The 17,955-nt window shown below is 42.7% G+C and overlaps 1 protein-coding gene across 16 annotated transcripts in view; it reads right to left on the reverse strand.

The window, feature by feature from the left end:
- The window catches only part of LOC137432701 (uncharacterized), a 131,156-nt gene that overhangs the window by 70,508 nt on the left and 42,693 nt on the right, over nt 1-17,955 (reverse strand). For 10 of the 16 annotated variants that reach the window (XM_078783513.1, XM_078783516.1, XM_078783523.1 and 7 more), the window contains 4 exons: nt 14,868-14,958; nt 3,811-3,838; nt 3,483-3,623; nt 2,879-3,010 (listed from right to left, as the gene is read on the reverse strand). In XM_078783513.1, coding sequence (XP_078639639.1) covers nt 2,879-3,010; nt 3,483-3,623; nt 3,811-3,838; nt 14,868-14,958 — 392 coding nt within the window. Of the gene's footprint in view, nt 1-2,878; nt 3,011-3,482; nt 3,624-3,810; nt 3,839-14,867; nt 14,962-17,955 lie in introns of all 16 variants that reach the window. The other 6 variants (XM_078783514.1, XM_068124822.2, XM_068124824.2 and 3 more) reach the window with 1 other exon arrangement.

Raw genomic sequence — 17,955 nt, forward strand, 5'->3', positions numbered from 1 at the left:
CGCTCCAAAATGCCTTCGTAATCTCCTGATTTCATGATGCCATGCACTTATTCAAGGCACCCAGTGCCAGAGGCAGCACAGCAACCCCAAAACATCACTCAACCTCCCAAAGGTTTGACTGTAGGGAAGGTGTTCTTTTCTTTCAAAGCTTCATTTTGTTTTCTCTAAACATAGAGATGATGTGCTCTACCAAAAAGCTCTAATTTGGTCTCATCTGTCTACAGGACATTCTCCCAGAAGGATTTTTACTTGTACAGATGTGATTTGTCAAGATGGGGACACCAAGTGTGGCCTGAACAGGAAGAGGAGATGAGATGTTATGTACAAGGTCTAACAGGTCTAGGTCTAACAACCTGGACTTTCTTATGTCTTTTTCTCAGCAGTGGGGTCCTCCTGGGTCTCTTATCATAGAACCCCCTTTCACTGAGTTGGCCACGGATGGTGCATGTTGAAACTGTCGTACATTGTGTCTGAAGGTCAAATTGAATCTGTTTGGCAGTTGATCGAGGCGCTTTCTCCATCATTTGAGCAATCCTTCACTACAATCTTCAATCAAGTTTTTTTTCTTGCGGCCACATCCAGGGAGGTTGGCTACAGTGCCATGGGCCTTAAACTTCCTGATAACATTGCGTATGGTGGACACAAGAACATCAAGGTATGTGGAGATGGACTTATAGCCTTGAGATTGTCCATGCTTGGCTACAATCTTGTGCCTGACCTCCTCAGACAATAATTATCTGGTTTTCTTTCTTTTCTCCATGCTCATTGTGGTACACACAGTGACACAAAAGCAGAATGACTCATTTTCTCCATTCAAACTGGTTGAATTTTATATTGCAAGCACCTGCAACTCACCACAGGTGAGTTCAATTCCAAAGTAAAGGAAAATCACCTGCTTTAAATCTAATTATTTCTATCAACTTCTAATAGATGCCAATAATATTGTCCGAGCCATTTTGGGATTTCTGTGTGGAATAAGCTAAGATTTAGTAATTCTTTGCGCTTTTTTTGTTTTGTTCCACTGCAAACCAAAGAAATACATTTGTGGATACCAAAAGATTTTTTTATTTCAACAATTTTCAGGATATATTATGTTCTGAATCAAAAACAAAAGTTCTGTCATACTAACAGTGAAATAAAGAAATGTGGAGACCAAATACTTTTGTCAATTTAACTTACAGTCACGTGAAAAAGTAAGTACACCCCATGTAAAGTTTTGACTTTTTCAACATATTTCAACATACAGCTATTTGATCTCATTTCAACAATATTGATAGATAAAGGTGATATAATATAACAAATATCATGAAACATTTACATTTTGTAGTCCATTGTATAATTTAAATAAACATAAATGCAAATTTCACATGTGGAAAAAGTAAGTACACCCTTGGCTCTAAGAGGTGGTATTTCCCCCTTTGGCAGAAGCAACCTCAAGTCGGCATTTCTTATAACTGTCTACCAGTCTCTGACATCGACTGGGAGAAATTTTTGCCCATTCCTCCATGCAGAATTCTTTCAGCTGTGCGATGTTTGAGGGGTTTCTTGCATGCACAGCTCGTTTCAAATCCCCCCACAACATCTCGATGGGATTTAGATCCGGGCTTTGACTTGGCATTCCAGAACCCTCCATTTCTTTCTTTTCGGCCATTCCTTGGTGGATTTACTGGTATGTTTAGGGTCATTGTCATGTTGCAAGGTCCACCTTCGGTTGAGCTTCAACTTTCTGACAGATGGCTTCACATTATCCTCAAGCACCCTCTGGTACAATGAAGAATTCATAGTGGATTCTATGATGGTGAGCTGCCCAGGCCCTGATGCAGCAAAGCTGCCCCAAACCATAATATTTCCACCACCATGCTTTACAGTTGGTATCAGGTTCTTGTGGTCAAATGCTGTCTTTGGTTTTCACCAAACATGTCTTCTGGTTCTGTGGCCAAATAGCTCTACCTTTGACTCATCTGCCCAGAGCACATTGTTCCAGAAGTGCTGGTCTTTGCCTAGGCGTTCATTGGCAAATTTTAGTCTTGCCCTGATGTTCTTTCTGGACAGCAAAGGATTCCTCCTGGCACACCTCCCAGGTAGATGAAATTTGTGCAGCCTCTTTCTAATGACAGACTCGTGCACTTTGACATCAACAGTGGCAAGAGCTACCTGTAGGTCCCGTGATGACATTCTGGGGTTGTTAGAGACATTTCAGCATCTTGCGGTCTGCTCTCGGGCTGAACTTGCTGGGGCGGCCTGGCCTGAACAAGTTGGCAGTTGTTTGGAATCTTCTCCACTTGTAGATGATCTTCCGGACAGTCGAATGATTGATTTCAAATTGTTTGGAGATCTTTTTAAATCCCTTCCCAGACTCGTAGGCATCTATAACCTTCTTTCTGAAGGCCTCAGAGAGCTCTTTTGATCTAGGCATGGTGACGCCACACACTTCAACAACAAAGAGCAAACCAAACTAAATGTCTGAGGTTTAAATAAGACAGGTTCCTCCAAGATCCTCTCTAACAATGTTCTAATCATTTGCACCTGAGCTGGTGCACCTGATTCTAATTTTAGGTATTTGAAGCAGTGATAAATTTCGGGGTGTACTTACTTTTTCCACATGCGAAATTTGCATTTATGTTTATTTAAATTATACAATGGACTACAAAATGTAAATGTTTCATGATATGTGTTATATTATATCACCTTTATCTATCAATATTGTTGAGATGAAGATCAAATAGCTGTATGTTGAAATATGTTGAAAAAGTCAAAACTTTACATGGGGTGTCCTTACTTTTTCACGTGACTGTATTTTAGAGAAAATTGTGAGTTATTTGAAAAGAGTGCAAGGGTGCCAATATTTTTGGCCACGACTGTATGTGCTGTGTCTTACCTGGTTAACAGCTCCCAGCATCTCTGCCTGGCTGGAGAGCCGTGTATAGCAGCGGCGGATTACCTGTAGAGTCTGCTGTAGCTGCTGCAACAACTCTTGCTGCACCTGCTCCTGGCATTGCAACTCCAGTTGCTGTAAGAACATGAAGAAAGGTATGAAAGTTATGAAAATTTAGAAGAGGAATCTGTTATAAAGGTGGAATCAATAACCATTCATTAAATATGGTATTGTTACATCACGAGGAACGATTGTTTGAGCTTTTAGTTGAAAATGCAATCTCTAGACATGCAGAAATTACTATTATTATTATTATAGTTAAATATTCAAATTACAGGGAGCGTTTAAAAATGTTCCAACAATGCGATACTTACAATAGTTCAATAATACCAGTTTTTTTTTCATTTTTCAAAACAGAAGTACTGTATAAATAATTACTGAGGAAATATTTTATTACTGATAATATACACTTGTGAAATGAATAATAAAAAGAACCATCTGTATAAGAAAATATATAAATATTGTTGTTCCTCTATGAGTGTATTAGTATATCTAAAGTGTCTGAGTGTATCTAAAGGTGTTTTTTTCTCTATGAGTGTATTCAAACCTGCAAGGTCCATTTCATATTCTCAATCTCTTGGTCTACATCCTCTTCCACAAGATCTCGTGCTCGTGCTTCCAGTCTCAACCTTTTATCCAGGGTGAACTTGTCATTTTGAAACGCGAGGGACAGCCGTGTGAATGCAGTCTAACATAAGAATGACACACACACACACACACACATAATAATTAATAAATGTAGCACGCAATAATGACCATTTCTGTGACCAAAGTATATAATGAACCTATTGAAATGATGGACTCCATGAAAAGATCACTTCAACATTTCCCGGGATGCTTTTGGTCAATACCGACGTATGGGGAGAACTACTTACCTCAACTTCTTGTTCATTCAGTGATGGACTGCATGACAGACAACAGTTGCATCAACTCATTAATACCATGCAGTGTTGTTCAATGGTATTTATAAAAAACACTTATATGGTAGTTACAATGCGAACCATCAATCTCAGTGCACCCTAAGTCAGCCTCAGTTGTGATTGCTGTACAGAACTTAAAACTGGTCGGACTTGATATTTCCTAAACTAAATAACCAGAACTAGCAGAAAAGCCTAGAAGTTACGTTCACTCATTAAACTGTATCCCTCAGATGGACGTCCAATCTGCTGGCAATATTTGGTGGAAGTTAAAAATCCTTGAAACATGGGCGACTTATTACCGGCACCCTGAACAAATTAAAAAGTCCTGCACACCCAGTCGAGTATCTTTGTGTCGGAATGGCAACCCTTCCAAGATTATAACCCCGAGCCAATAAATTGCTTCAGCAGAAACGATGCTCTTAGCCCTTGAGCCAGACCCCAACATTTTTGTCACTGGTACCAGTAAGAAGGATCAAGGCTAACTATGATTTTAAGCAAGGCATAGAGATGTCCATAGAGACTTAGAGATGGAAAATGTGTGATAGCAGTGTGTAGGTTTTGGCCTTCTCTGTTTTATCACTCAATATACAACCCTACCCCTAAGGTCACCACTTGCATATTCTTCATCCAAAATGTTTGAGTCATTGTCAGTTTATGGTGTATAGGAACCACCTTTAGAGGCTATTTTCCCCCACAGAGCAGGGGTTGGCCTTTTTCAGGCACCATTGTCCACTTTTTGAAGCAATGTTTTATGGCCGGATGCCCTTCCTGCCACGAGCCCTGTTAGTTGCCTCTTGCAACACACAGGGAATTACCAGTGAGCTGGTACTCAATTTGCCGACCTCGGAAGGATAACAGGCTGAGTCAACCCCCCTGGTGTTAATTCAGCGATCGATCGGCATTCAAACCCAGGATCCTCGGATCCCAAGCCGGCACCCTAACCGCTAAGCCAACACCAGGTGTATAAAGAATGTATAAAGTATTTTCACCAAATTTTGTATCTTGGTAGCAAGGACATTAAATTCCTCATGTAATGGTATCAATTTATTCACCAGTGATAAATATAATGGCCACAATGAACTTTGAAATCTCATAGAAATAAGCGCTGTTCAAAAAACAACCTGCTCAAAATGAGGTTTTTTTTCAATCATATCGTTTTACATTTAATTATTTAAATACATCATGCACCCAAAAATGGGTATACACCCAGTATGCATTGCTGGTGAGTGTGTTGCGCCACATCGCCAGCAAACAGCCAGAAGGTCTTTCGTAATGAAAGTTGCTCACAAGAAAAGTCTTCTCTGGATATGTGCCACGCTCTGGATAGTTGCCAGGCTCTGGATAGGTGCCAGGCTCTGGATAGGTGCCAGGCTCTGGGTAGTTGCCAGGCTCTAGATAGTTTCCAGGCTCTGGATAGTTTCCAGGCTCTGGATAGTTTCCAGGCTCTGGATAGTTGCCTGGCTCTGGATAGTTGCCTGGCTCTGGATAGTTTCCAGGCTCTGGATAGTTTCCAGGCTCTGGATAGTTGCCTGGTTCTGGATAGTTGCCAGGCTCTGGATAATTTCCAGGCTCTGGATAGTTGCCAGGCTCTGGATAGTTCCCAGGCTCTGGATAGTTCCCAGGCTCTGGATAGTTTCCAGGCTCTGGATAGTTGCCTGGCTCTGGATAGTTGCCAGGCTCTGGATAGTTTCCAGGCTCTGGATAGTTGCCAGGCTCTGGATAGTTCCCAAGCTCTGGATAGGTGCCACGCTCTGGGTAGTTGCCAGGCTCTGGATAGTTGCCAGGCTCTGGATAGTTTCCAGGCTCTGGATAGTTGCCAGGCTCTGGATAGTTCCCAAGCTCTGGATAGGTGCCACGCTCTGGGTAGTTGCCAGGCTCTGGATAGTTGCCAGGCTCTGGATAGTTTCCAGGCTCTGGATAGTTTCCAGGCTCTGGATAGGTGCCACACTCTGGATAGGTGCCATGCTCTGGGTAGTTGCCAGGCTCTGGATAGTTCCCAGGCTCTGGATAGTTGCCCGGCTCTGGATAGTTGCCAGGCTCTGGATAGTTTCCAGGCTCTGGATAGGTGCCACGCTCTGGATAGTTGCCAGGCTCTGGATAGTTTCCAGGCTCTGGATAGTTGCCACGCTCTGGGTAGTTGCCAGGCTCTGGATAGTTGCCAGGCTCTGGATAGTTTCCAGGCTCTGGATAGTTGCCAGGCTCTGGATAGTTCCCAAGCTCTGGATAGGTGCCACGCTCTGGGTAGTTGCCAGGCTCTGGATAGTTGCCAGGCTCTGGATAGTTTCCAGGCTCTGGATAGTTGCCAGGCTCTGGATAGTTCCCAAGCTCTGGATAGGTGCCACGCTCTGGGTAGTTGCCAGGCTCTGGATAGTTGCCAGGCTCTGGATAGTTTCCAGGCTCTGGATAGTTTCCAGGCTCTGGATAGGTGCCACACTCTGGATAGGTGCCATGCTCTGGGTAGTTGCCAGGCTCTGGATAGTTCCCAGGCTCTGGATAGTTGCCCGGCTCTGGATAGTTGCCAGGCTCTGGATAGTTTCCAGGCTCTGGATAGGTGCCACGCTCTGGATAGTTGCCAGGCTCTGGATAGTTTCCAGGCTCTGGATAGTTGCCAGGCTCTGGGTATTTGCCAGGCTCTGGATAGTTGCCAGGCTCTGGATAGTTGCCAGGCTCTGGATAGTTGCCAGGCTCTGCATAGTTTCCAGGCTCTGGATAGTTGCCAGGCTCTGGATAGTTGCCAGGCTCTGGATAGTTCCCAGGCTCTGGATAGGTGCCACGCTCTGGGTAGTTGCCAGGCTCTGGATAGTTGCCAGGCTCTGGATAGTTTCCAGGCTCTGGATAGTTGCCAGGCTCTGGATAGTTCCCAGGCTCTGGATAGGTGCCACGCTCTGGGTAGTTGCCAGGCTCTGGATTGTTGCCAGGCTCTGGATAGTTTCCAGGCTCTGGATAGTTTCCAGGCTCTGGATAGGTGCCACGCTCTGGGTAGTTGCCAGGCTCTGGATAGTTGCCAGGCTCTGGATAGTTGCCAGGCTCTGGATAGTTGCCAGGCTCTGGATAGTTTCCAGGCTCTGGATATGTGCCACGCTCTGGGTAGTTTTCAGGCTCTGGATAGTTTCCAGGCTCTGGATATGTGCCACGCTCTGGATAGTTTCCAGGCTCTGGATATGTGCCACGCTCTGGATAGTTTCCAGGCTCTGGATATGTGCCACGCTCTGGATAGTTGCCAGGCTCTGGATAGTTGCCAGGCTCTGGATAGTTTCCAGGCTCTGGATATGTGCCACGCTCTGGATAGTTTTCAGGCTCTGGATAGTTTCCAGGCTCTGGATATGTGCCACGCTCTGGATAGGTGCCACGCTCTGGGTAGGTGCTAGGCTCTGGATAGTTGCCAGGCTCTGGATAGTTGCCAGGCTCTGGATAGTTGCCAGGCTCTGCATAGTTTCCAGGCTCTGGATAGTTGCCAGGCAGGCGGACACAGCCGACAGGGTTCAGCATCACTACGAGAGTACGAGAGGCTCCCTCATTGCTTCACAAGGTATCGTTGACTACATGTCCACAATAAATACTCCAGCTGGAGTTGTCAACCGTTTCAGAAATCTTAAAACAGCCGGAACTTGAGACAGACACTGAAGTGACAAATCTTCCAGTGGAACACCAAGGGACATCATCGTGATCATAGACCAGGTTCTACATGCTAAAACCACCGAGATCGTCTGGAAACATACAAATATATATGACAAAATCATCCAATGCTTGGGCACATTCCACACAATTTGCAATATAATGTCAATCCTAGGTGCATGATTCCAAGATTCTGGCCTTCGGGACCTGTGCATAGAAGAAGCAAACATCATGGCAGAAGGTTCAATAAATAGAGTTCTGGAAGGCAAGCAAGTTCTGGAAGATGTATAATCAAGCAGTGTATATATAAAGCGTTTGAGACTCATGTGGATTGAATTCATTCCTTTAGTGAAGAACAATAGGCAGGACAATACTGTAATCTCGTTATTAGAAAAAAAAGAATGACGCCGTCATAGATCTGCTCCATTGGAACTCCAATACTCTGTTGGAACTTGGAAGACCCAACTTTTAAAGGGATGCATGCTCTTTGGAAGGAATTATTGGAGTATTTTCGTCATGACAATGGAGATTTGTCAGCATTCTGGATGTCATATGTGAATATTGTCGAAACGATCTTGCTTGCCCTGCTGCATGCTGCCCGAGAAGGTAACTGGCAGTTACATCTCTCAGCCATCCAATCCATGATCCCTTGGTGTTTCGCATATGACAAAGTGAACAATGTTCGATATTTGCCAGCACACTATATACCTAGTGTTGGCCTAATGGTTAGGGTGGTGGGCTTGCGATCTTAAGCTCCTGAGTTTGAATCCCGTTCAGCTGTTGAATTAATACCAGATGGGGTTGACTCAGTCTGTTCATCCTTCAGTCTGGTTGGGGAAATCAGTACCAGGGTACTGGGTCCTTTCTCGAGGAGGTTGGTGGCAGGATTCGCACTCCGGCCGCCGGAAAAAACACCTCATTCCATTCCGTGGCACACAGTGGTGTGTCGGGATGGCTCTGAGGAGTCGTCCAAGGACGCAGTGACGTGCTGATCCAGCGTATGCTCCCATATATATATATACAGACACGTGAAAAAGTAAGTACACCCCATGTAAAGTTTTGACTTTTACAACATATTTCAACATACAGCCATTTGATCTTCATTTCAACAATATTGATAGATAAAGGTGATATAATATAACAAATATCATGAAACATTTACATTTTGTAATCCATTGTATAATTTAAATAAACATAAATGCAAATTTCGCATGTGGAAAAAGTAAGTACACCATCGGCTCTAATAGGTGGTATTGCCCCCTTTGGCAGAAACAACCTGAAGTAGGCGTTACTTATAACTGTCTACCAGTCTCTGACATCGACTGGGATAAATTTTTGCCCACTCCTCCATGCAGAATTCTTTCAGCTGTGCGATGTTTGAGAGGTTTCTTGCATGCACAGCTCGTTTCAAATCCCCCCACAACATCTCGATGGGATTTAGATCCGGGCTTTGACTTGGCCATTCCAGAACCCTCCATTTCTTTCTTTTCAGCCATTCCTTGGTGGATTTACTGGTATGTTTAGTGTCATTGTCATGTTGCAAGGTCCACCATCGGTTGAGCTTCAACTTTCCGACAGATGGCCTCACATGATCCTCAAGCACCCTCTGGTGCAATGAAGAATTCATAGTGGATTCCATGAAGGTCAGCTGCCCAGGCCTTGATGCAGCAAAGCTGCCCCAAACCATAATATTTCCACCACCATGCTTTACAGTTGGTATCCGGTTCTTGTGGTCAAATGCTGTCTTTGGTTTTCGCCAAACATGTCTTCTGGTACTGTGGCCAAATAGCTCTACCTTTAACTCATCTGTCCAGAGCACATTGTTCCAGAAGTGCTAGTCTTTGCCTAGGTGTTCATTGGCAAACTTAAGTCTTGCCCTGATGTTCTTTCTGGACAGCAAAGGATTCCTCCTGGCACACCTCCCATGTAGATCAAATTTGTGCAGCCTCTTTCTAATGGTAGACTCGTGCACTTTGACATCAACAGTGGCAAGAGCTACCTGTAGGTCCCGTGATAACATTCTTGGGTTCTTAGAGACTTCTTTCAGCATCTTGCGGTCTGCTTTCGGGCTGAACTTGCTGGGGCGGCCTGGCCTGAACAAGTTGGCAGTTGTTTGGAATCTTCTCCACTTGTCGATGATCTTCCGGACAGTCAAATGATTGATTTCAAATTGTTTGGAGATCTTTTTAAATCCCTTCCCAGACTCGCAGGCATCTATAACCTTCTTTCTGAATGCCTCAGAGAGCTCTTTTGATCTAGGCATGGTGATGCCACACACTTCAACAACAAAGAGCAAACCAAACTAAATGTTTGAGGTTTAAATAAGACAGGTTCCTCCAAGATCCTCTCTAACGATGTTCTAAACATTTGCACTTGAGCTGGTGCACCTGATTCTAATTTTAGGTATTTGAAGTAGTGATAAATGAAGGGGTGTACTTACTTTTTCCACATGCGAAATTTGCATTTATGTTTATTTAAATTATACAATGGACTACAAAATGTAAATGTTTCATGATATTTGTTATATTATATCACCTTTATCTATCAATATTGTTGAAATGAAGATCAAATAGCTACATGTTGAAATATGTTGAAAAAGTCAAAACTTTACATGGGGTGTACTTACTTTTTCACGTGACTGTATATCTATATATATACAAGCGTTATGCCTAGGTCCCCCGTCGGTGAAGTGATGTGAGTTGACAAAGTGGAAGACGCAAGGCGGCCATCTTGGATTTTTACGTGGCGACCCAATTTTCAATAACGTTCTTCCTTATGCGTAGATACACCCATATACCAGATTAGAAGTTAGTAGTTCGTTTATTTTTCAAGATATTTCGCTCACAAGGTTCAGACATATATATGGTGGCGGCCATCTTCGATTTTAACGTGGCGACCCAATTTTCAATAGCTTTCTTCCTTATGCCAAGATACACCCACACATCAGATTAGAAGTTGGTACTTCCCTTATTTTTCAAGATATTCCACTCACAAGGTTCAGACATACATGGCGGTGGCCATCTTGGATTTTGACGTGGCGATCCAATTTTCAATAGCGTTCTTCCTTATGCCTAGATACACCCACACACCAGATTAGAAGTTGGTACTTCGCTTATTTTTCAAGATATTCCGCTCACAAGGTTCAGACATACATGGCGTCAGACATACATGGCGGCGGCCATCTTGGATTTTGACGTGGGTTGCACCCACACACCAAATTAGAATTCGGTCCTTCGCTTACGCACGCACGCACGCACAGACACACGGACGGAGGGGAAAGCCATAGTCCCCCTTTCGCTCCACGGTGCGACGGGGGACAATAAAGTAATGACTTGCGGTTGGGATTAAAATCAAATGAATCCATTTTTAGTTCTCCAACCTTTAACGGGCAAACAAACAACTGCTCGACGTTTCGATCAGCAAGTGTTGGATCAACAATATATAAGTGTTGGACTTACCACTGGCTTTTGGCCCGCTCATGCAGAAACGTACCAGAGAAACTGCGTCACCAAGCATATAAATTATTGCCTCGGTTTGCGGTCACTTCGGTATATATTCTCACTTTAGGTTTGCGATGTATCCGTTTGGCTTAATTCGTTTAATTTACCACCATCACTTGAAGCAATTAATCATCTTGTTTATTTTTCATCGATTTATTTGAATTATGCTCCGTTTTGTTTGATTCAACGGGTGATTTAACGGTGGTTTTAATGTAACATCCCAAGGTGTGGTTTCAGTTGTTTCAACGGTTTTGATTTACGGTTTAAATTTGAATGGCACGAGTTGTTCCAGAATGGTATTGATTGGTGGTTCGGTGTCCCCAACCCCTTTTTCCCTTATATAAGGGAGGGTATAGAGTTGTTTTGCTTTACTCTTGAGAAAGGTCAGTGGATGCACGTTTATCCGTGTTTGTTGATCGAAACGTCGAGCAGTTGTTTGTTTTCTCATTAAAGGTTGGAGAACTACAAATGGATTCATATGTGTGTGTGACTGTGTGTGTGTGTGTATATATATATATATATATATATATACAGACTTGGCATTTAATATGGAATATTTTTTTTTTCTTGATTTGGGTTTTCTTTCTGAACTCGGTATATCAATCTGGTGAGTTTCTTTTACGCTTCGGTGATTTATTTGTTTAAAGAACCATGTCACTGATTGTCGCAGCAAGAAGTCAATAACAGGATTATATCACAGGTGGCGTGACAAAATGTACGGACAGGTACATTTGACGATTGGCTTCACAATTGGGTATATAAGGGTTGTTGCATTCTGTATTAGTGGAAAAAAACGGATGCACGTCTACAAAAGTTATTGCCGCTTCCCCTGTAGATGGTCCGTCAACTCGACAATGCTGTTTGTCATTTAGTGGTGGCTTTACGAAATCCCGGCATGAAACAGCGTGCTATTGCTCAGCAGTATGGCATCATTCAAGGTCAGGTGCCAAAGATCCTGAAACGAAATGCTCAGAGGGGTGTCCCTACTCCAATGCCGAGGTCAGGACGTCCCCGCAGAACCACAAGGAGGGATAATCGCCATCTGCACCGGTTAGTCTGCAATGGCTGTACCAAGTCAGCTAATCGGCTTCGGGCTGAGTGGCAGCAACTGACAAATGTGCCTGTATCCAGAAGGCTAGTCAACCAAGGACTGGTTCAAGCAGGCTATCGTGCCAGGCGTCCCCTGAGAAAGCCACGTCTGACCAGACAACACTGCCAGCGCCGATTGCAGTGGCCAGAGAGCACCGTCAATGGCAGCCAGGACACTGGAATCACGTGATCTTCAGTGACAAGTCTAGATTTCTGGCCTATCGTCAATATGGCCGCGGCCGAGTGCGCAGAAAATTGCATGAAGCCTACAACGACGATTGTATAGTGCCAAGAGTCCAAGCTGGAGGTGGTGGGGTGACCGTTTGGGCTGCTTTTCATGCAGGGGGCAAAACTGACCTGGTTGTTCTGAATGGAAACCTGAACCAGTTCAAGCACAGGGCCATTCTGGAAGAAACATTGCTTCCATTTGTTCGTGCAGCCTTTCGAGGCAACTTTGTCTTCCAAGATGACAATGCACGGCCTCATCGTGCTCACATGATCCAACACTTTCTTGCTGACCGTGGTGTAGAGCATATGGAGTGGCCTGCCATTTCCCCGGATATGAATCCGATAGAGAACTTGTGGGCAGAATTAACGCGTCAAATCGACAACTGGGACCAGCAGCCTGCCTCTGTGCGTGAATTGCAGCAGGCTATTGTCACTGCATGGCAAGCGATTCCTGTCCAAACCTTCGCAAATCTCGTGCACAGCATGCCTGAACGTGTACGTGCTCTCCTGAATGCGAGTGGGGGTTACACGAAGTACTGAACTGTAATTTTACTGTCCGTAATCCCAGTCGTAATTTAACTTTTGTTTTTGTTAAAAAAAATTTTTGGCTAATGTGCAAAATAAAGAGATACTTCTGGAAAACGCACAGAAGTTTAACACAGTACTGTCCGTGAATTGAGATTGATATCAGTTTACATCACTTTCAAGGATCAATTTATTTGCTTCGAAATGTCAAATGTGGTTTTTGTTTCTTTTAAAGGTCACATTAACAAAATCTAGAATAATTTCAACATAATTCCAATGAACTTTTGTTTCTAAGTCATCTTGAAAAGTAAGTTCACCCCCACAAAAAAAAAATTCCATATTAAATGCCAAGTCTGTATATATATATATATATATATATATATATATATATATATATATATATATATATATTGTTACGGTTTTTAGAACCTTCACTAGTAAATTTTAGTAAATGTTTCCCTTATAAATGATCCCCTGTGACTAATCTTCCAGTGGAACACCATGATTGTCCAGTGTGTATTTCATTTCCAGTGGAAATTGATTGTCGCATTCCAATTTCAGTTGCAAAATTGGTGAGAATCGTAATTTGAGGGTCAGTGTATAAAATGGTGCACGTACCTGTCAGCTTACATCAGATAAGATTGCAAACGGTATCAAAATCTTGGGAAAGGGCTCCTGGAACAAAATATTAATGAATGATGCTATTTGGGTGCATGATGTCTTTAAATAATTAAATGTAAAACTATATGATTGAAAGAAAGTTTTTTGAGCGGCGCTTATTTCTATCACATTTGAAAGTTTTCTGTGGCAATTATATTTATCACTGGTGCATAATTTTTATACCATTATATGAGGAATTTAATATCCTTGCCAACAAGATACGAAGCTTTGGTGAAATACTTGTGCACATTCTTTATACACCATAAACTGACAATGACTCGATACATTTTGGATGAAAAATCTGCAACCGGTGACACTCGTGGTATGGTTGCATATTGAGTGATAAAACCGGGAAGGCCAAGAGCTACACACTGCTATCACACATTTTCTTCCATCCCTTGCTAAAAATCTCAGTTAGCCTAGCTCCCTGACTGCTACCGACCATGCAACCCCAATGACCCATAGCCTATCTGTACAGTGCATGGTGCACAAGAAAACAGGAAAGAGCAATCAGAGATCGCAGACCCCCACCAGGACGTGTTTTAGTGGTTTTTAAGGCTTGTGTTAAAACAAATATGGCGGCCGAAGCATGTGACCAATGACATCATCATTTATTTTTCTCCACCAATTTATCCCTAGATGATGCTCAAGAAATTTCATCTTGAATCGGATGAAGTTTTTTACTTGTCGAATTATGACGTCATAATGGAGGAACCTATGACATCATCATTAACATATTTTATTCCCCATGGTTAGTTCATTACATTGAGCCATGTCTCAATTTGAGATACAGAGGTGCAAAGTTTTTCGTTTTTCCAAGAGGGCTCCCGTACCACGTGTCATCATACATCATAATTATCATTAAAAATTATACAGGTGGAGGTGCACCTGTGGTGAAAGTTTCCTGTCAATCGGACCAACGGTTGCAGAGAAAATCATATTTATTCTGTGCGGACAAACAGACAGACAAACAAACGGACTCAAATGCAATATCCTCTCCTCTGGCGAGGGTAATAAGAATGAGAAAATAAAGAACCAAACTTCAAAGTACTGTATTTACTTTACTTCAATCCCAAACTTAGACTTTGCAATCGAGCTAAAAGTATTTTACTTTTTAAATAAAAAATAATTGCCTCATGCCGAATCAGGGCATAATGTGAATGCAGCAACCTTTTTGGATGACTATATCCCACTTGCAAACAGAGCTTGCAATATTTTGGTGAATTTACTGCAATGATAAGTCCAGGGGTATCAATAATGTGATTTGCCCAGCGTTGATGTCCTGGGTTGCTCATTGTTTTTGGAAAAGCTGATTTTGATTGCATGTAGCTGAAGCTGTGATTGTGACTTTGTTGATGGAAAGTGAACTAGTGTTGAACTTATGCTGAAGGACACCTGCGGGGCTGTAGCTTGAGACTTTGCAGAAGTGAGTCAGAAACATTGGCTGCGGCACCACGGGGTCTTTGTTGTCTTTCGAGGCCGTCATCTGCTTTGGAGTGTGGAAAATCACACAACAAATCAAAAAATCAGTCCCTGGAAAATCGCCACAAGCAACACGCTTGACAAACTTAGCGACCAAGTTACAACTTGGACTCAACTTCCATGAACCAAATGTAGATCAGTTACACAGCTTGGCTTTGTCACCCGTGGGTTTAAAGTGGGGGAGAGGGGGAAACCTTTTGAATTCTAACGATGATGTCATTCGGAGATTTTTTTTTTCGATTTGTCCTGGTGTACATTATATCTTATGTTGATATTTTCCTTGTAATCTGTCATTATTGAGATACTTGCTCTTTAAGCCTGTAAATGTGATTACAGTGAATCAATTTTTCATCACGTGACTGCCAACTGCTGCACTTCTGGCATCAAGATCAAAATAGTGCGTATGATTCCGATTAAAGTCAATTCCTGAGGAGCACCTGTGGCTGTCTTTTGTTGGTTGTTACTGATTGGGATTACTCTTCGTAGAAACAAAAAAATCTTTTAAAACATGAACACGGAAAAAAGCACAAATGTGATCAGAATTCGTACGAAGTCAAGTGAAGCCCAATGTACAGGTTTCGCGTGTTACGGTTTGTGGATATTAAGTGTAAATAAATACATTAGGATGACAACTGTTTAAAAAGAGTAATTAAATCGAGTCATGAGAAAGTGATATGTTATCTTTACTGATTATGTTTACATTAAAAAATATATTTAAAGAATCATCTGAGTGTGGAAGGATGTGATGTGGAAAGGGGGAGGGTATTCCATAAATAGATTGTGTTAATAGTACCATATGATCAAGTAGAGTGCAATTGCTCTTGTATAGGTTGCATAGGTTCCACCGATTAGACTTGAGCTCAGCAGAGACATGTCCCTTTTGTCTCCATATTCGTCATGTTTTGCCTTCCAAATATCCCGTTTTTCCTTCCTCAGAGTTTGCTTCTGTATCCTCCTTGTCCACGACGACCCTTCATTCCAACCCACACCAAATATTTGTCCAAATCTCCCTCTATTTTGTCCTTAAACCCAGCTGTTGTTGTTTTCCCCCATTTCTCTACTATTGCTTTTGTGCTGTTGCATCCTGATCCGTTCAGTGTACGAGCACTAGCTCCATTTCTTTCTTTTCAGCCATTCCTTGGTGGATTTACTGGTATGTTTAGGGTCATTGTCATGTTGCAAGGTCCACCTTCGGTTGAGCTTCAACTTTCCGACAGATGGCCTCACATTATCCTCAAGCACCCTCTGGTACAATGAAGAATTCATAGTGGATTATATGATGGTGAGCTGCCCAGGCCCTGATGCAGCAAAGCTGCCCCAAACCATAATATTTCCACCACCATGCTTTACAGTTGGTATCAGGTTCTTGTGGTCAAATGCTGTCATTGGTTTTCGCCAAACATGTCTTCTGGTACTGTGGCCAAATAGCTCTACCTTTGACTCATCTGTCCAGAGCACATTGTTCCAGAAGTGCTGGTCTTTGCCTCGGTGTTCATTGGCAAACTTTAGTCTTGCCCTGATGTTCTTTCTCGACAGCAAAGGTTTCCTCCTGGCACATGTACCATGTAGATCAAATTTGTGCAACCTCTTTCTAATGGTAGACTCGTGCACTTTGACATCAACTGTGGCAAGAACTACCTGTAGGTCCCGTGATGACATTCTGGGGTTCTTCGAGACTTCTTTCAGCATCTTGCGGTCTGCTCTCGGGCTGAACTTGCTGGGGCGGCCTGGCCTGAACAAGTTGGCAGTTGTTTGGAATCTTCTCCACTTGTAGATGATCTTCCGGACAGTCGAATGATTGATTTCAAATTGTTTGGAGATCTTTTTAAATCCCTTCCCAGACTCGTAGGCATCTATAACTTTCTTTCTGAAGGCCTGAGAGAGCTCTTTTGATCTAGGCATGGTGACGCCGCACACTTCAACAACAAAGAGCAAACCAAACGAAATGTCTGAGGTTTAAATAAGACAGGTTCCTCCAAGATCCTCTCTAACGATGTTCTAATCATTTGCACCTGAGCTGGTGCACCTGATTCAAATTTTAGGTATTTGAAGTAATGATAAATGTAGGGGTGTACTGACTTTTTCCACATGCTAAATTTGCATTTATGTTTATTTAAATTATACAATGGACTACAAAATGTAAATGTTTCATGATATTTGTTATATTATATCACCTTTATCTATCAATATTGTTGAAATGAAGATGAAATAGCTGTATGTTGGAATATGTTGAAAAAGTCAAAACTTTACATGGGGTGTACTTACTTTTTCACATGACTGTATATATTTTTATATATACTTTTTTTTTTCTTTTTTTTTTAAGAAAGGAAGGTGCTTCCAACCAGAAATTAAAAAGAGCAGACCTGGTCTCAGGTGACGTTTCACCAGCTTCACAGCACGCTTCCTCAGGCCAATGGACCACGAGCCCTGGCATGTATTGGTTTTTTATTAACCATGTGGCCGATTACAGTCACATGCTGGTGCTCGAGGTCAGATACAACAACACAACAACAGGCATTTTAAGGCCAGTTTCCCTGCTCAAGCGGGGGTTAGCCAAGGTCAGATGGAGGAGCTTTTTTATTTTTGCAAACCTCAAGCAAATAATCGTCAAGGCACATCATTGATGGGCTGCTCTACTCTTTTTTGTGATGAAACTTACACGTGATATGGTATTGTATGCATGTGCGTGAGCATGAGTGTGCTCCTGTTATTGTTGTTGTTTGTGTTGTTGTGTTTTTGAGGGGGGGGGGGGGAGGGGGAATGAATGGATAGTTTCGTACCCGGGTTGGACGTGGTGAGGTGCCGATTGTGTGACTGTTGGAGTTTCCATTGGGTGGTGTACACACGTGGGTGTGGTGTTTGGGATTGAGTGTTCTTGTTTGTTGCTCACCTTATCCAGCTGTTTGTACCATCCAGTTTTTGCCATTTGTTGGAGAGGTGTGTATTGTGTCGGTATGTGCACTGTCTCCCCAGTTAGACCACACTCTCGGCTCCTGCTGTG

This window comes from Myxine glutinosa, chromosome 8, assembly GCF_964187855.1.
Source record: "Myxine glutinosa chromosome 8, kmMyxGlut1.1, whole genome shotgun sequence".
In the NCBI taxonomy this organism is placed as follows: domain Eukaryota; kingdom Metazoa; phylum Chordata; class Myxini; order Myxiniformes; family Myxinidae; genus Myxine; species Myxine glutinosa.